The sequence below is a fragment of the Fusarium mangiferae genome (assembly GCF_900044065.1).
Source record: "Fusarium mangiferae strain MRC7560 genome assembly, contig: FMAN_scaffold003, whole genome shotgun sequence".
NCBI classification, from domain to species: Eukaryota; Fungi; Ascomycota; class Sordariomycetes; order Hypocreales; family Nectriaceae; genus Fusarium; species Fusarium mangiferae.
Window position 1 is genome coordinate 3,525,991 of NW_024573923.1, and position 25,461 is coordinate 3,551,451.

A 25,461-nucleotide genomic window follows, 5' to 3' on the forward strand; every position below is an offset into this window, starting at 1 on the left:
CGGAAGCATCTTCCTTGCATATTCTCCTGACCATCACCTTCTACACCGTCACCTTGTCCTTCACCTTGAGTTTGGGCGCTGACGACTAAACGCAGGGGGATTCCCCTCCGATTTGGCGGGGTAGCTCCCCTGGCCTGGCCGGTGGGGATTGAGGCTTGAGACTTTTGAACGTGCCGTCTTATCATGTGGTCTCTTATCAGCGAATCGTGAACTGTCAATTCCATGCTGATAGACGCAGGTCAGTCACTGGCTATCATGACTGCTCCTTGTTGGGAGAGCTCCCCTCTCCTCTCTCCTTTACTTGACTTGGTAGCTAGCCCGATTACGGCGGCCCGTTACTTGAAAGTTATGATTGTATAGGGGCCTCTCCCGTTGATCTGCTGACCTTGGAAGGTGACACATGAGGTTAGAGTAGCACAGTTAGGGTGATACGGATCTTGATATCTGCAATTTATGTGCTATCTGAAGTCTTTGGAGGTCGGGGATGTGCTACAGCTCCCCCTGCTCATGACGACCCCGTTGCAAGGCATGTGTCACCATGGATGGCTTTCTCCGACCGCTCTTCCTGTTGTTCCGGTCACTCTCCATGTTTTTCTCTTCCTTCCTTTCTGAAAAGTAAACTCTCCTTCTCTTTCTTTTCTTGAACTGTATCATATCGACTCCTCTGCGACACATATCGCAACCTCACATTTGCAACACAGTCTACCCTAGAGATCCGCACTCAACCCCACGTCTACGTCTACCGCCATCATCATGGCGTCTGACGATCAGCAATCCAGCATGCTGGAAGCTCTACAGGAGATTCAGCGCACGCAGGCTCTTCTAGTGAACGCGGTCGAATCGCTTTCTGGTAGATCGATCGAAGAATCAGGTGGAGATGCTGGCAAGAACGCCATCCTTGAGCCAGGTTCTCGTGAAGATGACAATGAGGGTGAAACGCCTTCGGTAGAAGTTCCTGCTGCCTCTGGAGACAAATTGAAAGCTCCTGCGCTTCCCTCACCCGACCAGCGCCAGCAGCAAGGATTCACATCGCGTATTATTCTGACGTGAGGATTCCTGTGTACAAGCTCCACTAACACTGTTTGCTCACACAAGGTAACTAGGACTTACCCCAAGCAGATTGGAATTAATCCTTTGCCCATGGACTGGGGGAATCAAGACCCCGTTAAGCGTGGCCCTATCGTAGTTTCAAGGGCTGCTTCTACTATTCGACGTCGTAATGGTTCGTCCGTCCGTCCGTCCGCGTCTGTGATGCATGTGTGTTAGTTAGTGTTACTGACTTTCGTAACTTGCGTTTAGCCGTTGGAGGTTTGTTATGTCCCCCTTTACTGATGTATCCATTCGTTAACCGTGTTGTCTAGCCCAGTGAGTTATCAATCAACGTTGATTTCGAGAGGAACTATGCTAAACAAGTGGTTAGTGGTGGTTCGTACTCGATCTACTATGCCCTCGCCGTCGCCAGCAACGAATTGAACGCCGACCACCGGTATGTCCTTTGTATCCAATCCGAAAATCCATAACTAACGCTGCCTTCACAGTCCCGACTTCACCAACACCGAGCCGGCCGCGAACATTGGCCCTTTCCCTCAATGGGGAGACCCCAAGAAGATTGTTGCCATGGACCCCTGGGGACATCTCGCTCCTTGGCTGTTCAAGGACACCATCGAGAAGGACAACGGTACGAATTGTGATAGCAATTGATAAAACGGTGTTACTGACGGCTTCGTTAGTCGATATTCGACCAACCATTGCTATCACCAAGGCTCATATGAAGGTCGGTGTTTGGATCGACTAGCAGATGAAATAGCTGTCGCTAACATTCTTATCAGCTTCCTGAACTTGCCGAGAGTGTCAAGGCCGGCAGACTGTAAGTTCGCTCTTCTGTTATTCTCGTAATACAAGCTGACCTTTGTAGGGTACCCGATGGCAAGGTTTGCCTGAATGATCAGGGTGAACTGGCTGTCACCAAGTTTGCCGTTGAACCAGTATGTTCCCAGCACAAGTAGTCAAAGCAAGTCTGACCTCACGCTCTAGGTCTGGTACCTCCCCGGTGTGGCAGAGCGATTCGGAATCGGTAAGTATACAGTCATTGCTTGATGTTGTATAACAACTAACATGACAAAGACGAGGCCACCCTACGACGTTCCCTGTTTGAGCACACAGGAGGAAGCTACCCGGAGGTAAGCAAGCTTTGTGCCGGAAGATCTCACTGCTAACACGTTCAAGCTTATCACCCGCGGAGACATCAAAGTATTCCTTCCTCCGATTGGCGGTCTCACTGTGTACTGCTTCGGAGATCCAGCCAAGATGTCGGATGAATCGGTTCGACTGTCTCTGCGAATCCACGACGAGGTATGATTCCCCGACTTTGTGTAAGACCACGAACTCACCGTGTTCTGCAGTGCAACGGTAGCGACGTGTTCGGATCTGATATCTGCACTTGCCGTCCTTACTTGATCTTTGGTATCGAGGAAGCCGTCAAAGAGGCTCAGAATGGTGGCAGTGGTGTTGTCATCTACTTCAGAAAGGAAGGCCGTGCGTTGGGAGAGGTCACTAAGGTAAGTGTTGCCTGATCACAACTCACAGAAGCAAATCTAACTATTTTCCCAGTATTGTAAGGAAGAAATCCCTCAAGATTCGGAGAAGCAGCCGTCGCGCAGATCTGGGGTACTAATTCTGGGGTAGTGGTCTACAACGCCCGTAAACGCGGAGCCGATCGCGCATCAGACTATTTCAAGAGGACCGAGAACATTGCAGGTGTCAAGGACATGCGATTCCAGGCTCTCATGCCGGATATCCTGCACTGGCTGGGCATCAAGAAGATTGACAGGATGCTTAGCATGAGCAAGTGAGCGCCTGAGAGTCGAACACGTTGAGGAATTGACAGCTGACATATCTCTAGCATGAAGCATGATGCGATTGTCGGACAAGGGTAAGCTGATGATGAGCCGGTCTTGTTAATTTTTGATGCGAGATTAACATGATTTCAGAATTCCTATCCATGAGAGGGTCGAGCTTCCAGAAGAACTGATACCCGCTGACTCGCGAGTCGAAATTGACGCCAAGATTACAGCTGGTAAGTGAAATGAGAGCCGGCCGACGAGATGAGGCCCCAGCTCTATAACCAAGGCGGACACTAACGGAGATGAAGGCTATTTCACCACTGGTAAACGTATGACTACCGAAGAGCTCCAGGCAGTCCAGGGAAGAATATGGGAAGAGTGAGTACTGTCCAATCCGACTGTCAGGAGCAAAGACTGATGATTGTGGCAGCTTCGATCATTAAACGAAACCGGATAGATACGGGCTCGAGCTGTATGTACATACAGCAGGGACGTGGCGCAGAGGGTCGCGGGGTGCGTCAGCAGCTTCCCAAGTTTGCAGGTTACTGCAGGTCGGTCTGAGCCGTTTTGCGTGGGGGAAGGATGATGATTGCTCAGAATCCATACGATGGCGACGATGCCACGGTACCATTCATCCGTGTTGTTGGGGCTGAGTGTCCCGAACGAGGTACCCGGTCAAGGTGGCAGGTCATACAGGGCAGTTGATGGGTTGGATACAGTGAGAGAAGACCGTTGGGAGCATCCGTTTTCGAGTTTAAGCGCGTCCAGGAGGGAGTTGCTAGCAAGGTTGTGCATGCTGTAGAGGTTGCGAGATTTGAAGATGTAGAGTGACTGACACCGGATAGTGAGTGGAACTCGGAATGGAAGCCTACCCTACCCTACTAACGTTAGTAAGGGGATGATGGGCCAGGATAGATAGTGCCGAATGAATTGAATATCCACCTTTCGAGGCCCGTCCGTACTCCGTAGGTTGTTCCTAATGGAATCGGTGAGGCGGTCACAAGTCACAAGGACCGTTTTTAATCAGTTGTAATTGCATATTTTTCTGACTCCGACACCGTATCCGACTAAAGGAGCATTTACCGAACACCGATACAACCTTAACCTTGCACGGTACGGTACAGTATGATAAGGCACCCATGTATGATTGTATGTGTGAGAATGGAGTCGCTTCTGTCGATGTCTGTACACGTGTAGAGCACGTCTTGTGGTCACGAGCATGAGCATGAGCCAAGGGCAAGGGGTCGGGTCAGTCAAATGCGATGTGAGGCACGAGCCGGAAGAGATTAATACCCAAGGTACCATAGATAACTCAGTCGCCTTGAACTGAATTGACTCTGCTGCTATCAAAAGAAAACCTCCGAAGGTTGCTTACCCCGGCCCGAGAAGACGATCAACGATCCATCACCATGCTATGCTATGCTATGGTATGCTGCCATGCCGTGCCATGCCATGCAGTTCCATGTTGTGCCATGTTTATTGCCGAACTGGGTGGATTAATTGCCCCAGGTGATTAACGTGTACATCAATGATCTTGGCCATGGTTCATTCATGTTCATCAGGTACGAGGCCATCCATAGGTGATGGTCAAGGTAATGATTGTCTAACAGAATGCTCATCACGGTGAATAATATTCCGTTTCTAAATGGCATCGCATCACAAACCCATCATCCTGCTTGCTTGTAACCCAACCCACATCCAAAGATCCAGCCCCCATCCAGAAACGCTCTCGACTATACACCATCAAAAGGGAGACCGATACGCTAGAGAGCCTTGGCCTAACGGATGGCTTTTCGTTCTAGTTAACTTAGTATCCAAGCGAGGGTTGGTGAATAGTGTCATGGACGCGTATTTTCGATCGATGCAATACATGGCATATAGAGTTCACTCAGATGCAATGCCAATTCTCAAGTTTGATCCCATTCCAAGGAAAACAAACAATACAGCGTTTCGTCTTCCTAAGCGGTATGCATCTTGACGACCTGTTGGGTAGCAATGCGACAGTAGCTCCGACAGGTATTCCCATAATTTTGCCTTACCGCCAGAAGTGCCCTAGGTCTACCCATTCCACTATCCACGTTCCGCCAGGCCCGAATAGACGAGTGCCTCAGCAGGGCGAGTCATCACTGGCTTTACAGGCTTGGAGACCCCCGCATATGCCTGCACGGGAAACCCGCCTGCAGTCCCCGGGGCCCGCGTCCCTAGCCAAAAAGGCCCAGGGGGACAAAGACCAGGATTCTGGGCCATACACCAGGAGACACGCACCAAAACCAGCGAGTGGAAGATGGGTTGGTGTTGGCAACCAGATGCAGCGATGAGCCGACAAGTGGCAAGCAGACGAAAAAAAAAAGACTCTTTTACTATTCTGAGAGTATGAGCCTGGTCTGTTACCTGGACTGCGGCCTTTTTCGATCACGAATCGAGGACCCCATCGTTGCGTGATGCCAAAGAGTCTAACCTCTGAATGGCCGAATACTGCGCGTAGTTAGAGGCTCCCTGTACAAGATGTACCTGTACCGAGAGAGAGAGAGGTTCGGAGAGGGAGCGGTACCCATGTCGGCCAACTCCAAAGCTTGTTGTTACTGTAATGATGACTTGCTGTGCAGCGAAGCGCACACGCACGCACACGTCCCCAATGCAATGGCACCCTTGTTTATTACCTTACTTAGCTTACCCGCCTGGTCTAACCGCAGCCGTGGTAGCTCTACCACATGTACACGAGGAGGTGGTTGATGTTGTGTGTGGATGTGGATGTGGATGTGGATGCCTTGATATTTGTCTCTATGTACATACTTATTCGAGCTACTGCCAGCTCTTCCCATCCATCCAAAGTCTCTTTCACTTTCTTGTCATTCTTCTCAAATGTGAAACCATCTTTCCAACTTACCTATTTTAATGCACATACAACTTTCAGCCTTCAACAATCAACACATCTGATATACACAATGGCCTCTTACATACGAGACAGTCGAAGTTCGGTGAGGGCTCATAGGCGAGACTCGTCGTCATCATCATCCTCAAACACAAACTCCAACCGCACAAGACCACGACTTCTTCGCTCTAGTGCAACGGAACCTTCAATTACTGCTTCAAATGCCATCAGAGGTTCATTCGCTGGCCCTGGTTCACCACAAAGAGCAACTGATCTCCTCAACCGTGTTGCCGTCTACTCGCCATCTCCAGAAGCCTCGACTCCAGGTTCAGTCTCACGCCACGCCGAGCCCATCTCAATCTGCCGTGACGACCGAGAGCATTCGCCCTCCAGCAGCCCAGGAGGCCAATCCGTCGTGATGGTCGACTCACCATCTGGTACGTCTAACATCAACTTCTGTACACTAGTTGATACTAACATCAATCAAGGTTATTACTTTAGCTTTCCTAGCTTTGAGGAATGGAACAGGGACAGCCAAGAGGACATGAACAAGGACTCAGATGACTGAAGTGCGACGGGAAAGAGGGTGAGAGGAGCCAGATGGCCTCGAACCGAAAAAGGAAAACAACATTACTACGACAGAGCGACATCAATAGTCGCTCATCCAGCACGGCCACACTCTCAATGAGATGGTGGAGGCCTTCGCTGACGGCTCAAAGAGGAGCAAGGGACAGCGAGGCCATTGGAACCAAGGGATCAGAAACGCATCATCGGCCAACAACCACAAACACAAACACACCGGGCTTTTACCAATATGAGACTGGAATAAATGAGGCTGTGGCTGGCTGATTGCGCCCTAGGACTAGGCTGGGTGGATAAAGGTGAAAGGCTTCTTGGTAGAAGAGAAGCGGACACTGAAAACGAGCTGTACACGATAAATGAATGAATAAGGAATAGCTGCACCTTTTAGAAAGGTGGAGTGGAAGGGGGACCAACAACAGAACAGAACGGTCTGGGTGAATCCCAGGACCCATTCATTGACAGAAAGAAAGACGCTCAGATCCATCCAGTTGGACGAGCTCTGCTAAAACACAAAGAAAACAGATAAAAATTATATACATCTCCCTGAAACATATCATAATTCATAAGTTGTAACAAATCTTGGTTATCAGATGTGATGAAACAACATAAACTATGACATACTTTGGCTGTCGGTTCCTTGAATAGAGACTCTGATGACAGCATCCATTGTAAGCAGAGGGTCTTGGTAGGACAAGAGTTAACCGTCCATGCCTGTGGGCCAAGGTAGACCTCAGGAGGCAAGAAAACAGCGAAGCTGGCTATAAGGTATCAAAATAAACGTAGCAAAAGTCATCCTAATCTTAGGCTATATTACCTAAGTCTTTTTGTCATCTAAAATCGAGGACCTGTGTTTTCTTTCCTCCCCTACCTAGGTACTAAGGTAGGTAGACTTGAAAAGAGACTATTGTGGCTGTGGCTGGCTGGGCTGTGGCTAGCTTCAAGTACGTACCCTCCAGTAGTAAAATTTCAAACGGAAGGCACGTGATGTGGTCGTTCTTGCCCTCCAGTCCATTATTTTTCGATCCCACAAAGCTTTAGCGCCGGAAGAACAATTGGACCGCGACTTTTCGATCAATCCGTCGCTTAGACCTAAGCTGCTGCACACAAAGATTGAAATTATTTCGCCCCTCCAACCACTCTCTCACCAGTACCATCTCTCCAACGGTTCACACACAAGCCAGCAAACATGGCGGTTGGAAAGTGAGCATCACCCACGACGACAAGCTTGTGATGAGTACAATGGGCTTACGCGTTACTTCAGGAACAAGAGACTCTCCAAGGGCAAGAAGGGCCTCAAGAAGAAGACGGTCGACCCCTTCTCCCGAAAGGACTGGTACTCAATCAAGGTTGGTTATCTCGAAACGCGCACGACATCAACTCCTGGCTAACTCGTTTTTCAAGGCCCCTAACCCCTTCAACGTTCGAGAGTGAGTGACGACCGCGCGACGAATCTGCATAAAAAGTTTGTGGGATATGGGAGATTAACAAATTTTGCAGTGTCGGCAAGACCCTCGTGAACCGAACCACCGGTCTCAAGAACGCCAACGACGCTCTCAAGGGCCGTATCCTCGAGGTCTCTCTCGCCGATCTCCAGAAGGATGAGGACCACTCTTTCCGCAAGGTCCGCCTCCGTGTCGACGAGGTTCAGGGCAAGAACTGCTTGACTGCTTTCCACGGCCTCGACTTCACCTCCGACAAGCTCCGATCCCTGGTGCGAAAGTGGCAGACCCTCATTGAGGCCAACGTCACTGTCAAGACTACCGACGACTACCTCATCCGCCTCTTCGCCATCGCTTTCACCAAGCGACGACCCAACCAGGTCAAGAAGACCACCTACGCTGCCTCTTCTCAGATTCGGGCTATCCGACGCAAGATGACCGACATCATCCAGCGTGAGGCCTCAAGCTGCACCCTCACCCAGCTTACCTCCAAGCTCATTCCCGAGGTCATTGGCCGCGAGATTGAGAAGTCCACCCAGGGCATCTACCCTCTCCAGAACGTGAGTAAAATCATTGTCCTCGGTCACGCATGAATCTGAAGGTCTAACAATTCCCAGGTCCACATCCGAAAGGTTAAGCTGCTCAAGGCCCCCAAGTTCGACCTTGGTGCCTTGATGGCTCTGCACGGCGAGTCTGGCACTGATGACCAGGGCCAGAAGGTTGAGCGGGAGTTCAAGGAGCGTGTCCTGGAGGAGGTTTAAAAGGATTATTTTGGCAGGTTGGCGCGGGGTAGGCAATAGGGGCCTCGCGGCTAATAAACTCATCCCTACCAAATTGTTTCGGTCATCGCAAATGGCGTAGCATCACAAGAGGAGCTCCGGGGATTGGGTTCATGTTCCTTTGAATGAATGGTAAAAAAAAACGTTCGGTCAACACGGCGAATGATTTATGACGTGTGACTTGCTTGTTACGACATTGGCTGCTGTGGTGACTTGACGCTGGTCGTGAGGGACGTTTTGAGATGAGAGCCGTAGAAGAATTCTAAGCTGATACCCTATCTACCCAACATCACAGTTCCATTCCAAGGTGCTCAATATTGTGTGCATGAATTCTAATATTCAGTGTATCTCTATCTATTGAACGTAGGGTAATAATACAGAGGCGATGAAAATGTTGTCCAGCATTCGCCCCAAATAGTGGGACAAGACCCATGATGCTCAATTCACCTGCGTCACTCGGACTTTTGAAGAAACTCAACGACAGCTGTCGATTATTAGTGCCTATCCAAAAACTCTGGGCCCATCAATCGGGCACTCACCTTGTCTGAACGCCTCAGGTTGCTCTGAAATGAGCCAGTGACCAGCATCGATATCAACAAGTCGAAACTTGGGGAAGAATTGGCCAATCAGAGGTAGCACGTCGTCGGGGACGTACTTGCTCTGGGTACCTCGAACGAACAGAGCCGGTTTCACAAACCGGACCTCATTGGGGTTCTTGTAAGGAAAATCTCCGAGGTTGTCCAGTGCCTTACCAAGGGTGTCGAGAGGGATGCGGAACTTGCGCACTTTTTCGCCCTCAGGGAGGTACATGTTGCCGAGAAGAAATTGTCGAATGGGAAGAGACTCCTCATAGTCGCTGAGGATCTTGTCGGCTTCGGCCTGGCGTGTGACACCGGCTTCCTGGATCTTCTTCATGGCGCGGACGTACTTGGGGAAGTCTCTGCTGAGTGAGACGTCCACCGGGGCATTGTCGACGGAAACGATGTCGGCCACAAGTTCAGGAGAGCGCAGTGCAAGAGCCATTGAGGTTTTGGCTCCCCTGGATCTGTCAGTTTGTTCGTGTTGGCTACTGTGAAGTATCGGCTACTGACATTGAGTGTCCGATGAGAGTTGTTTCCTTCAAACCATGACCCTCGATGAATTCAGCTACGTCCTGGGCCATGGCACTATAATCATGTTTGTTGCTGTGAGGTGACTCGCCATGGTTTCTGAGATCCTGTGAACTGGTATTGAGTTTCTATCAACCCTTCAGAACCGTTGACCGTTTACTTACCAAAGCATAAACATATCTTCCTAAGTCTCGGGCCAAAGCTCTGTTTTCACATCAGTTCCAACTCTCACATACCAGAAGAAAAATAAACCCACCTGCTAATGGCTCGGTTATTCTTCTTTGATCCGAAAAGTCCGTGGAGGAACAAAATTGGAGAGTTCCTCTTGTCATATTTTGGTTGTGAGGGTTCATGCAAATCGTAAACCAATGGCCCAACAGCTTGAGAGTAAAATCTCGTTCTTGGAGCTGCAGTCCGTAGACCCTGGCGCCCAACCACCGGGATTGCCGTCGTGGCTATCCTTCGCAAAGACAACATGGTTTCTCACACGGCAAATCCTGAAGTTGTTGAGCAAAGAGCCAATTACGTAGATCTTAAAATTGCCATTTTGGGTAAAGCTAGGTCGATTCGCACCGTTTTACTGCATACTTGCATATCTAATTTTCAAGCACCATGATGTCACCCCTTCCTTCTTCAGCTTTTGAGCTTGCCAATAACTTTGACACACATTCAATGAGAAACAAACATAATATCGCATACAACCTGGGCCCAGAAAGAGATTGAAAGAAACAACAACTCCCAAAACAATGGACTGGGATTCAGCGTGTGGTCTAGCCAGACGCTCAAAAACGATCAATAGGAAAGACAAGGTATGAGAGTGTACAAAGTTGGAGAAACAGGTTCAAGGAAATGTGTTGGTAAAAAGAGAGTGTATGGTTGGGCAGCTTAGCTGTCCCAGATGGCACCATAAGCTGGCACGCCGCGCGTCTCCAGGCCGTACACGACCTTTTTAGTGATCTTCTCGTTGGCTATTATTATCACGGCTTCGGCATCAAAGCTCTTGGCTAGGTTATAGCCCATTCGCACAAGGTCTGGTCGGCCTTGAGTCTTCGTATTCCAGATCACCGCGTCCGGAATAGCGTCTCGAACCTGGCCAACAAGCTCTTTGCCGAACGACTCTTCTGGTCGTGATGTAGACCAAATCAGCTGTGTAGGACATGTCTGATGGACAATGTGGCCTAGTAGCGGTCCAATCCCGGATCCTGTGGCGACAACGACGATTCTGTTGAAGAGAGTTGCGATACGCATCACACCACATGTTGGCACACCACGTACCCAGATGGAACTGGGAGGGTTTTGGATACAAGAACGAGTCCAGTCGCCGGCATTGGAGACAACCAACGAGTAACCCTTAGCATGCTGATTAGCCTGCGGGTTGGGGATGGTTGCAAAAGAGTGCCATTCGATCAAGGGTCGTCGTGATAAGCGGGTGAAAGTACCATTCACGGGAACGGTATAGTCGAAATGCAGGCGGACTGCATGGTCAGAAAGCACCTCGGCCTCGACTGGAACCTTGCGCAGGAAAAACCATGAAGAGGCGATGCTGAGTGTGGCCACCACCAAGAGCCAGAAGTCTGGAGTCTTAACGGCGGCGATCCCTAGCCCTTGGTGTTGAGGCCGGGAGTCGTTGATCGCCAGAATTGTCCGAGCCCAAAATAGACCCAACGATGTCCAACCGGCAAAACGATGGAAACGCTCAAAGAAGTTGTGGTATTGCTTCCGGAAAGAGGGCCATGCAGTAGCCACCATGGAGCATAGCAGCCCGCATAGAACCCACGATACGACCTGTGTCGCCAAGGACCCAATCGCGTGACCCTCGCAGAAACCTGCATTGCAGAGTGTTCCACGTACCGTCGAGATAACCAGCCATGCCGTGGCACAGACTCCCGCACCGGAGTGCACACCACCCAAGTGATATATCTTGGCACAGCGTTTCCTGATCCCGAGCGGCAAGTGCTTTGGAACTGAGCAGAAGATGGTATACAGAATGTTGATCACTGTATCTTGTCGCACAAGTACTGCGATTGCAAGGTTGATGGCAACGAAGATACCCAGCCATTCTGACTTAAGCTGCAGAGCTATCAGGCAGATTAAGGCCGCCAAGTTTAGTAGTCCTATGAGACTGAACAGGGTGCGATAGGCGATGAAGATCCTATGTCTTAGACCTCTGAGGGGTCGCGCCAACGTCTTATCAGGCAAACCACGCTCTAGATCAATTTTCTCAGTCAGAGTCGACAGAGAGGACATGGACGATTGGGACTTGAGTTCGACGTGGTTGTCCTGGACTTCTTCTTTCTCGTATGGTTGCGTTGCAACATCCTGCTTCGCCAAGGCCAGTGCCTTGAGTTTTCCCTTGTCGACTTTGCCATTTGGTGTTGAGGGTAACTCATCGAGGAGGTGGAGGTGTGTAGGAACGGCATAGTAGGGCTGGTGTTGCTGTACATGCTTAATGATGGTGGTTGCATCGCATCGGCGCGGGGTGGTAAACCCATGTATCTCTCCGTCGATCAGCAGCGCTGCCGCCCGAGACACACCTGGGGCCGAAGCTAGGGATGCTGAGATGCCGTCTAGCTCCACGCGGAAACCCTGAAATAAGGTTAGATCATGGCGAATGCACTAAGGGACTTTTGATGTACCTTTACTTTGACTTGATCGTCGACTCGGCCGAGAATCTCGACTGAACCATCAGTTCTCCAACGGCAAAGGTCGCCAGTGTTGTATATCGTTGATCTGGACTGTCAGCTTTGGCACAATCTAATCAAGCGAGGTATCTTACCCGTCATTGGCAAATGGATCTGGCCTGTATCTCTCCGCCGTCTTTTCCTCCAGGCCGATGTAGCCTCTAGAGACTCCACGGCCGCCTGCCCACATCACTCCTGTGGCACCCATAGGGACGGGTTCGCCTAGACGGTTGAGGATATATACTATGTTATTCGGAGTCGGTCGACCGATTGATAATTCTTGTCCAACGACATGGCGATGCATAGTATTTACGATCGTTGTTTCTGTAGGGCCGCAGCAGTTCCAATATGAGCCGTGACTTGCCCACAAATCGGCGAGACTACGCCGGTCAGTAACTGTTGGAAGCTATGCTCAGCTGAGTACTTACCCGGTTGTAGTAGGTTCGCCGGCTGTGGCCACTGTTTTTATCCTGGGATATTGTGTAGGATGGTATTTGGAGAGGATTGTTGGTGTGCAGATGAGGACATCAATCTGTTTCCGTGTAAGTCGGAGCCTGGCAATCGAGTGATGTGGCCGTCACGAACCTGTTGGAGAGTTGGTTCCCAATTGGAACCTCGGAGAACGAGTGTTCCTCCATTGCATAGGCAGACCAAGACCTCCCATGCCGCTGAGTTGGGTCAGAATTGGAAACATCGTGGATACGAGAAACTCACCCATGTCGAAACTTATGTTGAGGACCGAGCCAACGCAAGTGCCAGTTTCCACCCCCAGGTTTCCCGGTGCCAGGCACACAAGATTGGCAACATTTCTGTGTGTGATGTCGACGCCCTTTGGCTCTCCTGTTGTTCCTATTTCCTTGTGAGAAGTGCACTCTGAGACATTAAGCTCTGTCTTGACTTACCTGATGTATATATCACGTAACAGCCGGAATCTGGAGTTGCGAGATCGACGTGAACGTCTTCTTCGACAGGTCTCGTTTGTATTTCGTCAACAACAACCACAGTCTGGTTGGGATGTTGGGAGGTGACGCGGTGCTTTGTTGAAGACAGACAAAGGACGACGCCACCGCCGGCCTGCTCAAGAACTCGACGAATAGTTTTATCGGGAACGACACCCCCATCAAGAGGAACATATTGAGCTCCGCATGAAAGGATTGCCCATATACCAATGATCATATCCAGTCCTCTTTTAGCAACAAGGGGTACCCGCGAGTCAGGACAGACACCTCGAGCGATGAGCTCGGCAGCCAACTCTTGGGCTTGTTTTGCAAGTTGCCCATAAGTAAGCTCTTTTAGTGACCCTGAGAGATCACGGAGGGCTATGGTATCTGGAGAAGCTCTTGCATGGTGATAGAATGCTGAAGTGACTGTTGGGAATGGAGGCTCGACACAGTCCCCTTGGCCAAGTTGAAGAGCTGACTCGTGCAGGGAATGTCCCTGCAGCGGGCTGACGACGCTCATTGTGAAGAGGGAACCTTAAAGAGTGAAATAAGGCGAGAAAGAGACAATGGGGATTGTTGATGTCTGTTGTTGACCGTTGAGTTGACCCTGAGATTACAACGGACGGGCTTATATATTTTCAACGGCGTGGCAGAGGTGGCACCCGCCCTGGAAACGATGTTTCATCTTTGTCTTCTGAGATGCCCATACTCATCACTATCGGTCTTTGATCAATCAATCGTCCCTTGACATGTCTCCATGGGGGGTTTGACGTCGTCGTGAGATATGGAGGTTGCCCTGATTTCCACAGCAACTTGGGATCGAACTCACGCCCCCGGAGGGGACGGCGGACCCAGATTGTCATAATTGCTTCTGCATTCCTCTCACACCCGCCCGGGGGTCTTAGTTATACGGAGCCGGCCCCGGGGTACGGAAGAATGTGGGACGGGGCAGCCCGGTCAAGAGAGGAATGTGACGGGCGATGAGACATGTGGACACCAAGGGGGTATCCGGACAAGGGCCCGCAATTCAGGTACCGATAAATAGCTTTTCACATTGATGAACCGACTTCTGGGGTATTCCTTCAATACTACCTTGCCTGATTCCGATGGGCTGGATCTTAGTCGGGGTACTCGACCACACCCTGGAAACCGGAACCTCCCAGTCAATCTTAAGAGGTAGTGAACCCTTGTCCAGGGCTAACGATTATGACGGACATGTCTTGGAGATCCATTCCCGCCCTGCAATTTGGGGTGTGTGAAGATACCGTGAAGATATACATAGGCTGTGGCTTTTTGGTGGTACCAAGAGTGTCTTTGATGATTGTGCTGCCAGCTCGGAGTTGATGGCGCGTCTTTTTGGCATAAAAGATACTCAACTAAGCAGGGTTGAAGACCTGTCTGTCACTTCCTGACACTATCAACCTGCTCAAAGCTCTACTTTCCTTTTGATCATCTCTTCTTTGAACGTCATCAATCATCATGTCAGATGCCAGTCTCATCATTATTGACTCTCCCGCGCACGCACCAGGGGTGTCAGTGATCACACTCAACCGCCCAGAGAAGCGGAATGCCCTCTCAAAAGCCATGATCATTGAGTTCCTTGGAGCTCTTTCAAGAGCCTCGGCTGACTCAAACACCAAAGTCATTGTCATAACTGGATACGGCTCTTGCTTCTCGGGTGAGTTAAGTTCCGAACCACGTTTTCTCGGCAGTTTATTAACTTGCTTGACAGCTGGTGCGGATATCAAGGAAATATCGACGATGGATGCTGAAGCTGCCAGATCTTGTCGTTACCTGGAAGATCTGTGCCATGGCATGGCTGCTGTGAGAAAGCCTATTCTAGCAGCAGTAGATGGGCCTGCAGTATGGTCCCTTCCGCAATTTGCGATATACCTGTGACTGACAACTCGTGATAGCTTGGAGGTGGTTTTGAGCTTGCCATGATGGTGAGACTACCGCACAATGAACAATAGCCAGCAACTAACATGCATCAGTGTGACTTGATCTATGCATCGCCACGTGCAAATTTTGTGCTCCCCGAGGTGAATCTCGGTCTCATCCCTGGAGCGGGAGGCACTCAACGGCTCACGTCTGCCTTGGGCAAGTTCAGAGTAAGCTTCATGATACACGTGCTCGAGATGAGGCGCCGAGACTGGCTTTGTTTGTTGACTAACTCAACCTAGGCCATGAAAGCCATCCTGCTTGGAACGCCGATCTCGAGTGAAGAAGCATTGTCTTGTGGGCTGGTCTGCGACATGTTTAAGGATGGGCAAGTATTGGACAAGACTATCGAAGCTGCTGTGCAGCTCGCAGCTCGAGGTGGTGTTGCCGTTCAATTGGCTAAGGAAGCTGTATGCCGAGGTTTGTTGACATACTTTGTCTCATATTGCGGTCTTGAGCTAATGGTCTGTAGCTGATGATTCGTGCCGTGATGACGCATTTGAGAGGAGCTTGTATTACTTTGCTTTTGGAACAGAGGAAAAAGCAACAAGGGTTGAAGCCTTTCTACGACGGTAACTTGTTGACCCGAAGTATAGTTTCAGCAGATGCTTTTGTCTGGCATCGCTAGCCAAGTCCTCATCATCATGGTTCTGGTGGAGCAATATCGGGTTGCTTGAGCTCCTGCATACCAACGAATAGATGTCACTTGTTCCCTTCTGTAGCAATGATGGTGGAATTATATGATCTATTTATTACTTGCATCCCTTTCCCTTGTCGCTTACTCGCTCGCCCTATCGGAAGCTCCCCCAGGTCGTCAGTGGTCAGTGGAGTGAGACAAGAGCTTGATTTTCGGCGACGGACCGTGATCCCGCCAGAGTAGCTGTGTATATCTACTGTGCTCATGCCAAGCTTGCAGTTTGAGAAGAAACTATGTGAAAGCGATTATCGGGCAATACTGTGCTGAGATTGTCAGTAAAGGGGATCTGAAGACAGTTGGGGAGGCGTTCTGAGACCCGTCGCTTTTCGGCCTCTGTTTGCCACGCGCCAGGGCTTGACGAACTGGCGTTTAGGAATGGGAAGATCTTGTCTCTGTTTTAAATGCTGTCTTTCTGGAAACATGAGATGAGCGAGGGATGGAACGTTGTTGTTCCGTGGAGAGAACTCTTGCATGTGTCTGCCAGCAACTTGAGCGATCTAAGAGTCTGCAAGGCTCATGACTATCTCTGCAGTGACTATGTCAGTGACCAAGTTTCACAGGAATTCTCAAGTTGTCATGGGTTAATCGTCATTTGATCGTCGATCAGAGAACCATCTCATACGACGATATGTGATAGCTGATCGCTGGGATGCCTCTTTGCTTTTGGGGTGTCGTGAGTATCGGCATGTCAACTTTTCATCAGTGTCAAGATCACTAGTCTTGGTGATAGCCCTCAACTTCAGCTTGACATGGGCATGAGCATGCCTGAGAGGGTATTAGCAAGGCTTAGTAGTGGATGGGCCGGCGCCAAAAGGGTTGAGTGGCTTCTTTTCTCAAACCTCGCCTCAACTCTTTGCAAGGCTATACTTTTATCTTGGCCCGAAACATTCGTGCTCTCACAAGTGTAGGAGGTTTCGTTCTCACTCAGAGTACAGTACAGTAGAAGAAACATGAGGCTAGATAGTTCTCGTCGGCAAAGGGAGGGATCCACAGAGTAGTCTCAGTTGACGACCTGAATGTCGGGATATACCCCCTTGATCAGTTGTCATTATGATACTTAGTCCGTGTCTCAGCTATCACTCAGCCAGTTCCGTGGATACGGATTTCATTATATGGTGGTACTAGGCAGATGAGCAGGTGGACAAGGGCGAGAGATCTGCACAGAGACAGAGAGAGGAGACATGCCGAGTGTTCGGCCGAGGATAACCCCTGTAGAATACCTGTAGAAGCAAACAAGTGAGATGTATCGTGTCAGTTGAAGTGAGTAATTGATTCAACGAGTGCAGGATCTGAGACTCGTGCGAGATTTACTACTAGGATGTGTTGTTGACCTTGATCGATGCTCTCTGCGCCGTAGGAAAAAGCAATTATGGGTCAAGGGGGCTCATCCTGGTCGATCAGTCAAAGAAGCTCAAGACATTGCTCACTTTCTCAGCTCAGCCAGAGACTGACTCAGTCTTGGTTCGTCATTCATAACTTTTTTATGCATTCGAGAGCTTCTGCCTTGTTTTTGTCAAGTATCGAGTTGGTCACTTTCATCTCACATAACAATTACCCTGTAGGAGGACCACCTTCAATTTGCTTCAGATTAACACACTGACTGCTTGCACTCAATCTTGTTTCTATAGTCTTCGGCTATCTCTGCCCTCTTAGTAGACTCTGTGTGAGATAGTTGTTAGCCTTCCAATTCCTTCTCCAACAGCGCCACGACTCCAGCGTATACATCGTGAGACAGATCTTGATCCTCTAGTCCTACTCCTCGGCCGTGAAACTCTCCATCAATACATCGTGAGACTGCACTCCCGTAATTTGGTCCTATGAAGCTCGTCACTTGATCGGCCAATCGTTTCGCAGTCCTGTAGTCTGCAAAAAATTGAGAACCGGTGCTTGACTTGTCGCATTCGCTTCGAAGAAGCTCAAGGGACTTGCCGAAAGCGAGCTCAATCAAAAGGACTCCCAGATAAAACAACGACTGATTTCTCATCGAAGCCAGCCCGAAGCCCCCACTTCTAGAAGGACCTTCAGCAATTGGAAGGGTCTGTAAGACGAAGAAGCGCTCGCAGGTAGGGTCATCTTGGCCTTGTATCAGGTAAATATCCCAACTACGAATCGCCGCCGGCATCCATGGGCTTCCGTAAAGCTGGAGAATATTGGCAGCTATTATGACGGCGAGTCTGAGTCTTTCTTTTTCTGACAAGACCATGTATCGGCGATCCAGGCCAAGGACTTGATTCAGAGATATCATGGTTCTGTCGCACTTTTCTCTGAACTTGCTCGGAATGATTGGGTAGGCATTGTATGTGTGCGTTTTAGGAGCCGATACATCAAAGAGGAGCCCGTAGCATATTAATGACCCTGTTGTTGTGGGCTGCCTGATTTTCTCGCAAAGGTCCAGGTTGGTAGGTGACTGTTCAAGATCCTTAGAGGCTGCTTCGAGCTCAACAGAGTTGTCCGAGACTTTGACGGGGTCGCTCACTGGTGAAGGAGATGCACGGCTGCGCAACTGGCGTCCAACTAACTTGATAACTCGGAAGCGACGCTTTGTTTCTGGCTTGTTTGTGTGGACGGGGGCTTGTGGGAGTGGTTTGGGTGTAGCTTTCACAAGCATCTCGAACCACGCTCTATCATTACTCGACAGAGGAGGAGTTTTCGACCCAGAACTCTTGTAAGAGAGAGCAAGGTGGAAATTGATACTTTCAAGAACAGGGTAGTCTTCTGCATCATCAGGCATCATGTCGATGATCCGTTTCTCCAGTTGTAAACAAACGTGGTGCTCGCAAGGGCAGTCAAAGCTTGCTCGTACCGCTCCAAAGACTCCATTTGCGAGATTGCGCATGAGACACAGGATTTTACCCTGCAAACGGCTCTTCCTAGCTGGCTCAAGTTCGATGCCTCTATCCACGAGCTGTTCAAGAATCGAGGTCCCCTCATTGATCCTAGTGAGTAGATCGTCAAGGAATGAGTGGCGGAGTGATCTTTTTAGGTTGGACTTGTCCTGAACTTGGACGTTGATGCGCTCTGTAGCTTCTTCCATGGCAGTCTTGATCTCCCCAAGTGTTTTGTTGAAGAGATCAAACCCTCGCCACAGCCTCCTTCGAAGCTTGGCGTTGAGTTCTGGCTCGTCTTCCAACAGACCAAGAGGATTTTGGACAAGACTCTCTATCCGTGAATGAGGAACGAGGTCGACGAGTAGCTTTTCGAAGACGTCTTGTAGCCTTACTCGCTCATTCTCGAATTTATTCATCAGTCTTTCCAATTCATTCTCGTACCTGCGGCTTCGCTTGTATATGACTATTCCTTGGCTCCCCATCTTGAGCGTTTCAATCGCAATTGGGATGGCACCTAGAACAAGGCCTGCAATCTCAAGGCCAGACATGACTCTGATTATTTCATGACACCGAACTATTGATGAAATGTAGAGTTTTGTGTCCAAAGAAGACAGCCTGTTTCTCAGGCATTCGGGGGATCGGCTGGCTTGCATGACATGAGGGGCTGAAAGTGCAGATTGATCAGCTGAATGGCGTTGAGCGTCGATGATTGGGCCCCCGTCATACCATGGGTTGTAATATTTGCATACTGATCGTGCAGAAGCGCTCCATCTCAACTTCCCTTTCATGTTTCGGTCCTGAAGTCACCTCTCCTTTGTTATCATCACCTCTAGCAACCCCCCTGACTTATCAAAAATGTCAGTACGGATTGATCAACTGATGCGCGACTGCAGTGCTGACTTTGAGGCTCTGGTTGAGCAACTCGAGAAGGACGCAATCTCCGATTTCTTCAAGGGCACCGAGTTGAAACACTTCAAAAACGAACAGAGTCGGCTTATTCGATGGTCGCAAAAGGTTGGAGCTCAGTATCCAGGAGAGAAATCTTTGGAGCAGCGACTACAGAATGCTCAGCATGTCAAACTACAGACGATTCGTCTTTTGAGCAACATCCAAAGGTTAATACAGGACGCTATCTCGATTACAACGGGAGAAAAGGTTCCTTGGGACAGAATTGATGACGATGAGGAGACGACATCAGATGATGAGAACCATTCCCAGGATCGTTTGCCAGAAACGGAGATGGAACAAATTCTGGCTCATATAAAAGAGCTCATTGACAACCTCTCATATCTCGGTGGGCCGATTGGAAACGCAGCACCAGGTAATACAACGATGGGCATTCCCGAGGATGAGAGCACTCCCTCTGAACCCTTTGATATCCAGCATGTTCGTTCAAAGCATCCCATGTTAGATCAAGCGATAGCAGAACGTCTTGGGAAGGCCATATCTATCAGGCGAAAGCTCTTCAAGGACAGAAAAGACGGCCAAGACCAAGGCCAAGAGCTAATGACACTCGACTCTGACCGTGTGTCAGCATCACCAACGCTCGAAAGTCTCACAAGTCAACTTGAACTTGCAAACCTGGCACATATGACTGAAGAGTATCCCGAAACAAGAAGGGAGATTTCGCCTGGGACCTCGTGTTCATCCTCGCAAATTTTACTAATACCAGACCGAATACCTGACCTTCCAAACGGAGCCATTGAGGGGAACCCATTTCGATGTGTGGGCTGTGATGAAATGATACAAGTGGCATCAAAAGTTGCATGGAAGTAAGTTGACGAAGGAGGATAACATAAAGACGAACTGACAGTAAGCAGAAAGCATTTCTATCAGGACCTGCGACCATATCTTTGCTTGGAAGAGGACTGCTCCACGCCTCATTATCGGTATGCTCGTCGCAGAGATTGGATGAGCCATCTTCTCCGGGAACATTGGACGATCTATATTTGCCCTTTTGGATGCGACCTGAGATTCACGTCAAGAAATGAGTGTAGAGAACATCTTCGGGACCAACATAGCTATGATATGGCTCCGGCCGAAATTGAGGACTTGGTTCAGCTTAGCACCTTCAATGAGACCGAAATACCGAGGAATTTATACTGCGCCCTTTGCAAGATGAGACTAGAAGACGTCGAAGAGTTTCGGAGTCACGTTGACGAACACCAAAGAGAGCTGGCCCTCTTCGCAATGCCACGACGCAGTCGGAGGAAGTACCCAAAGCCGCATATGCCAAGGAGGACTGACTTTAACTCAGAACATAGTCCCCGAAATAGGTGGTAGCATTGTACAAGAGGAGGCTGAGGAAAAGGGACCCCCAGGGCTGGACGGACATTGTGATACGTCTGAAGATCCGTTCGATAATCCTTCGTTGGGCATAGGAAGCTATGCAAGAGGGAGTAGTCGAGCAGGGATGATGTGGAAATGCTGTTACTGCAATCACGGATGGATGAACTTGGCTTTCTACCCTAATTGCCCGGAATGCTGAGTGTCGCGTTGCGATGGCTGCACGTATGACTACTAGTCACCGGTATTAATTACACCAAAGGGAACTGAACTTTAGGATGACATGTATCCATCAGAGCAGGCGTGAGATAATACGAAAACAAGCAAGAACTAAACAAATGATATCTCATAGCTTTTTGAAGTTCTGGACTATCAGATAGGTCTATACAACATCATTACACTTTCAACTTCTTCATCGCTGAAACCAGGGTATCTGCCGACCTCCTCGCCATATCTGACTTCTTTCCTAATATCCACAAACCCTTTACACAATCTTGTGCACGACGCATGCTCTCCTGAAAATCATGACCAGTGTTGGCCGGTGTAGTAAGTCCAAACTCCAAGAAATCATTCGCTTCGTGTATTAATATCATAGCTGCCTTGGCAAACGCCCTGATGAGGATGATAGTCCAAGGCTCTGTAAGAATAGTTGCTTCGTTTACTGCATGGTGGAAATGTGACATCTGAGGTGCCGTCATGTTTGGTAGGTTGTGACTTGGTGTTGATACTTTTGCCAGATCGGATAGTTCTCGTGCACTTGCTTCACGTATTCTTGTGACCATCTTGCTGGCTAATCTGCTTTGAGACGCTGTTGCTTCTCCTAGCTCGTTCTCATCGACATACTCGATCAGATCGGCGAGCATGAGGGCACCGAGATTCCAATGTGCCGAGATACAGACAAACCAACTCTGAAGACGGGCTGGCACTGATTCGTAGTCGTGAAGGAGCTCCTTGAAGAACGCACCATGCGTCATATTCCAATATCGATATAGCGAGGTTGTGTTTTTGATTGTTTCTTCAACTTTCTCACCTCGACCACCTCTTCTTAGAATGTTTTGCAGATAAGAGACGTGTCGGAAGAGGAGGACCTTCACGGGTGCTGATTTAGTGACGGCTTCAGCTGCCGATTCATGAGAGCAAGGCCAGTGCACAGTATGATACATGTGAGGTTGCTCCAGATTATCTTGGATAAATAGAGGTACGTTCCACCGTCCGTTTGTCGTCGAGTCAAGATCTTCGTCTGCATCGTCATGCTGACTGTCTGCATCAGCAACAACAACCGGACGCTCGCTCATAGATGATGAAACAGTATCAAGCATAACAGCAAGCCAGTAAAGCAGCCCAACAGTGCCACGGTCTTCAGGGTTCATCATAGACAACAAGTCGTTGTTCTTCGGGCTAGTGAGAGGCCCAGTGACTCCACGGCGGCCTGAATCGAAACGGAATTTGAGAGCATGCATCTTTCGTGCGGCTCTCTCCATGAAGACCGGAAGGCCATCTCGTGATATGATTTCTCCAAGCTCGGCGTTCAAAGCCTTCAGATCAACCTTTGGAGAAGCACTGATCAATGTGCTGGGGTTCTTCGGGGCCATCGCCTCATCATCGCGGGTCCATGGCTTTTGCGTGAGACCAAATATTAGCTCCGCCGTCGCCACACGATACGATTCAACGTCTGAGACTTCCTGCAGGGCTCTTTTTGCCTGCTCCCAGATATTCCGTTGAATGTTTCGATCAAACTCCTCATTGATGTCGTTGAGAATATCCTCCGGCCTTTCATCCTCGTCAGAATAGCGCTGTTGTTGGCGTCGACTGCCTTGAGCCCATTGCGTTGCAAATGCCATGATAGCAAGGTGGAATGCTTTGGCGGCGCCTTGATCTTCAGCCCGAGTTAGCCGAGTGAGTTTGGCTGTCTGGATTGCATGATCCAGGTTGATAGTGCGGCGATAGATACGATTTGACCACGATGATCCCCATTCTGTAGGGGCGTAATTCCCTGAGGTGACATATCCTGGAGCTCTGTAGGGGCATGTGACTTCTGTGAGCCAACATGAAAGATTATGTTCGAGAACATCATGGTAAATTTGAAGGAGATTTGTGGAAATGAACTGGTTGTTGGTCCTCGTCATCATTGTCTGGTCAACTGAGAATGGCGATAACGAGTTCATACGACGATCAGTCCAGATTGGCGATGTGCGCCGACGCTTGAACCTGGTCACGTCGTCTTCGCTAGCGGTGTCCTCTCCAATTGACGGCGTAGATAAGTGACTGTAAGATCTAGATGAGTTTGATGGAGGAGCGGATGACCAAGCGTTGAGTTGTGACTGGATTGAGAGACGTGAGTCATTCGGTTGCGAATAAGCCGATTGCGGGTAACTGGGCGAGAACTGGCCAGTTATGGTGTTATAATTATTAAGAGGTGATGTATTATTATGAGTGAGAGGTGTCTGAAATGCGGTACCGTTGATTGAGCTTGGGGCTGGTGGTTGAGCTGCTCTTTGAAGGTTGGGTGAACGCGGGCCTTGAGTGAGACGATTTGGGTCATGAGACAAAGGCCTTGATGAGCCATTGACGCGCGAACCCGCAGATATCGGATCTTGTTTCTCAAAGGCTGGTGTTGCTTGGTGTGATGTATGAGCCGCTTCACTTCTTTGTCTCTTGACCGGAACACTTGGCCCATGGCCTGAAGCATCTATTGAAGTCGATGCTTGTATTTGTGACCAAGCCCAGTTCATAGTACACGTCTTCCTCGTCTTTGTGCAGTAAGAACAAGGCTCATGGCCAGTCCCAGAGGCTACCTCAATTAACTACAATTAGCCATGGTCATCAGAGGCCGATTGACTTACCGAGCCGCTCTCCAAGTGTCATGGAACTGGTGCTGCATCTTGAAGATGCAGGGCCAAGAAGAGGTGGTGCATCGCAAGCTCGTTTTGACCTTCGGCATTGGTCACAGGCGTAATGACTTCGCTTCATATTCCCATCTCACTCCACTGCGAGCGTTAAGAGGTCCCTTGGGCTGAGCTTTGTTTGGCGGCGATGATTGTGAGTTTATTATGAGATGGCTGTTCATGTCACCCTACTGGAATAGTGGAGTGACAAAAAGTTAGACGACGCATCGTGGTAGCCTACTCGCCGGACAGGAGGAGCTATCTAAAAATCTAAGCTTGGACTCTGGTACTCCACTAATATCTGACATCCGCTTCCCCGGTTAAAGGGCCATTAATTAATGTTAATATTAAATAGTAAAAAACTAGCCACTTTTAAATACTAGCTATTTATTAAATTACTAATTAAATAAATATTTAATTAAAGTTATTTTATTTTATTTAATTAATTTTTAAAAAAGATTTAATTATATAATTAATATTAAATTATATTTAATTATTAAGTAAAAGTATTTAAAAAAATATAAAGTTTTAACTTTATTAAAACTATTATTAAAACTATTTTTAATTAAAATTATTACTTTTTTATTAATATTACTTTATTTACTTTTAAATATAAAGTTAATTAATTATATATTTTAATATATATAATTAATTAATAAATATTAATTTAGCTTTTATTAATTAATTTATATAAAAGTTAACCTAATTCTTTTAATTTTAACTTTAATAGAACCTTTAAACCCTATTATTACCTTACGTTTATCTCTTTACTTTTATAGTCTTAAACTATAACTAGCCTATTAACTATTATATAAATAAAAGAAAGATAAATATATATTTAGCCTTAATAATTATATTTTATAGTTACTTTTTATAGCTAGTTAAATTTAAGCTTAAAAAGGTAATTAAAAAGATAGCTTAATTAATTATTAAGGTCTTACCTTACCTTATAGCTTCTTTTAAGTCCTTTAATTATAATAGCTTTTTAGTTAATTAATTTAAAGATATTATATAATTTAAAATATTTAAATTTATATAATTAATTATATTAATTAAAATAATTTTTTAATAAAAAGTTTTTCTTAATAGCTATAGTTATTATATAAAACTTATAGTATTTATAGCTTATAACTTTTAATAATATTAATTTAATTATATTAATAAAATTATAATTAATAATATAATAGGCCTAATTAGCCTATAGGCTATTATATATAAGTATTATAATAATAATTATAATTAATATTAATAATTATAATTAATAATTAAATTAAAAATATATTTATAAGTTTATATTTAATCTTTTAATTAATTAAAATTTAATTAATTTTTAAGTAAAATATAATAATACCTTAATAATAAGGCTAATTAATCTTTTATTATATAACCTTAAAACCCCTTTAAGTTTATTATAAAAACCCTTTATATAGAAATTTTATCTCTTTAAGCTTTAATTAATATAATATTATTATATCTATTTAGCTATTATTAATAAATTATAATAATTTTAAAGTTTTTATTTAAATTATTTAAATATAACTATTTTAAATAATAATTTATTTTATTAAATAAATTATA

General features: G+C 47.6%; 9 protein-coding genes across 9 annotated transcripts; 5 read left to right on the plus strand and 4 right to left on the minus strand.

The window, feature by feature from the left end:
- Positions 1-753: 753 nt before the first annotated feature.
- Positions 754-3,286, plus strand: FMAN_04015 (uncharacterized protein; the record flags this gene model as incomplete). The annotated part of the gene is made up of 19 exons (XM_041829327.1): positions 754-1,046; positions 1,104-1,222; positions 1,300-1,308; positions 1,362-1,365; positions 1,421-1,486; positions 1,539-1,678; positions 1,731-1,774; positions 1,830-1,867; positions 1,916-1,985; positions 2,035-2,074; positions 2,125-2,180; positions 2,227-2,352; positions 2,403-2,558; positions 2,611-2,614; positions 2,686-2,848; positions 2,903-2,932; positions 2,991-3,076; positions 3,152-3,221; positions 3,274-3,286. The coding sequence occupies 19 exons, from the start codon at positions 754-756 to the stop codon at positions 3,284-3,286; spliced, it is 1,527 nt and encodes a 508-aa protein (XP_041680101.1).
- Positions 3,287-5,788: 2,502 nt separating this feature from the next.
- On the plus strand, positions 5,789-6,283 carry FMAN_04014 (uncharacterized protein; the record flags this gene model as incomplete). Its single annotated transcript, XM_041829328.1, has 2 exons — positions 5,789-6,152; positions 6,204-6,283. 2 exons carry the CDS (start codon positions 5,789-5,791, stop codon positions 6,281-6,283), a joined length of 444 nt encoding a protein of 147 aa, XP_041680102.1.
- A 1,200-nt stretch (positions 6,284-7,483) lies between these two features.
- Positions 7,484-8,497, plus strand: FMAN_04013 (putative ribosomal protein 10, cytosolic; the record flags this gene model as incomplete). Its single annotated transcript, XM_041829329.1, has 5 exons — positions 7,484-7,497; positions 7,559-7,643; positions 7,699-7,724; positions 7,795-8,296; positions 8,354-8,497. The coding sequence occupies 5 exons, from the start codon at positions 7,484-7,486 to the stop codon at positions 8,495-8,497; spliced, it is 771 nt and encodes a 256-aa protein (XP_041680103.1).
- Positions 8,498-8,967: 470 nt separating this feature from the next.
- FMAN_04012 (uncharacterized protein) lies at positions 8,968-10,101 on the minus strand (the record flags this gene model as incomplete). The annotated part of the gene is made up of 5 exons (XM_041829330.1): positions 8,968-8,999; positions 9,055-9,554; positions 9,607-9,731; positions 9,789-9,828; positions 9,881-10,101. The coding sequence occupies 5 exons, from the start codon at positions 10,099-10,101 to the stop codon at positions 8,968-8,970; spliced, it is 918 nt and encodes a 305-aa protein (XP_041680104.1).
- A 408-nt stretch (positions 10,102-10,509) lies between these two features.
- Positions 10,510-13,766, minus strand: FMAN_04011 (uncharacterized protein; the record flags this gene model as incomplete). The annotated part of the gene is made up of 7 exons (XM_041829332.1): positions 10,510-12,210; positions 12,261-12,354; positions 12,401-12,685; positions 12,734-12,837; positions 12,891-12,973; positions 13,020-13,154; positions 13,208-13,766. 7 exons carry the CDS (start codon positions 13,764-13,766, stop codon positions 10,510-10,512), a joined length of 2,961 nt encoding a protein of 986 aa, XP_041680105.1.
- Positions 13,767-14,725: 959 nt separating this feature from the next.
- FMAN_04010 (putative enoyl-CoA hydratase precursor, mitochondrial) lies at positions 14,726-15,763 on the plus strand (the record flags this gene model as incomplete). The annotated part of the gene is made up of 6 exons (XM_041829333.1): positions 14,726-14,924; positions 14,979-15,109; positions 15,163-15,192; positions 15,241-15,357; positions 15,430-15,607; positions 15,660-15,763. 6 exons carry the CDS (start codon positions 14,726-14,728, stop codon positions 15,761-15,763), a joined length of 759 nt encoding a protein of 252 aa, XP_041680106.1.
- A 1,796-nt stretch (positions 15,764-17,559) lies between these two features.
- On the minus strand, positions 17,560-19,260 carry FMAN_04009 (uncharacterized protein; the record flags this gene model as incomplete). Its single annotated transcript, XM_041829334.1, has 1 exon — positions 17,560-19,260. One exon carries the CDS (start codon positions 19,258-19,260, stop codon positions 17,560-17,562), a length of 1,701 nt encoding a protein of 566 aa, XP_041680107.1.
- Positions 19,261-19,567: 307 nt separating this feature from the next.
- FMAN_04008 (uncharacterized protein) lies at positions 19,568-20,995 on the plus strand (the record flags this gene model as incomplete). Its single annotated transcript, XM_041829335.1, has 2 exons — positions 19,568-20,484; positions 20,533-20,995. The coding sequence occupies 2 exons, from the start codon at positions 19,568-19,570 to the stop codon at positions 20,993-20,995; spliced, it is 1,380 nt and encodes a 459-aa protein (XP_041680108.1).
- Positions 20,996-21,393: 398 nt separating this feature from the next.
- Positions 21,394-23,968, minus strand: FMAN_04007 (uncharacterized protein; the record flags this gene model as incomplete). The annotated part of the gene is made up of 2 exons (XM_041829336.1): positions 21,394-23,789; positions 23,842-23,968. The coding sequence occupies 2 exons, from the start codon at positions 23,966-23,968 to the stop codon at positions 21,394-21,396; spliced, it is 2,523 nt and encodes an 840-aa protein (XP_041680109.1).
- Between the last annotated feature and the right edge of the window lie 1,493 nt (positions 23,969-25,461).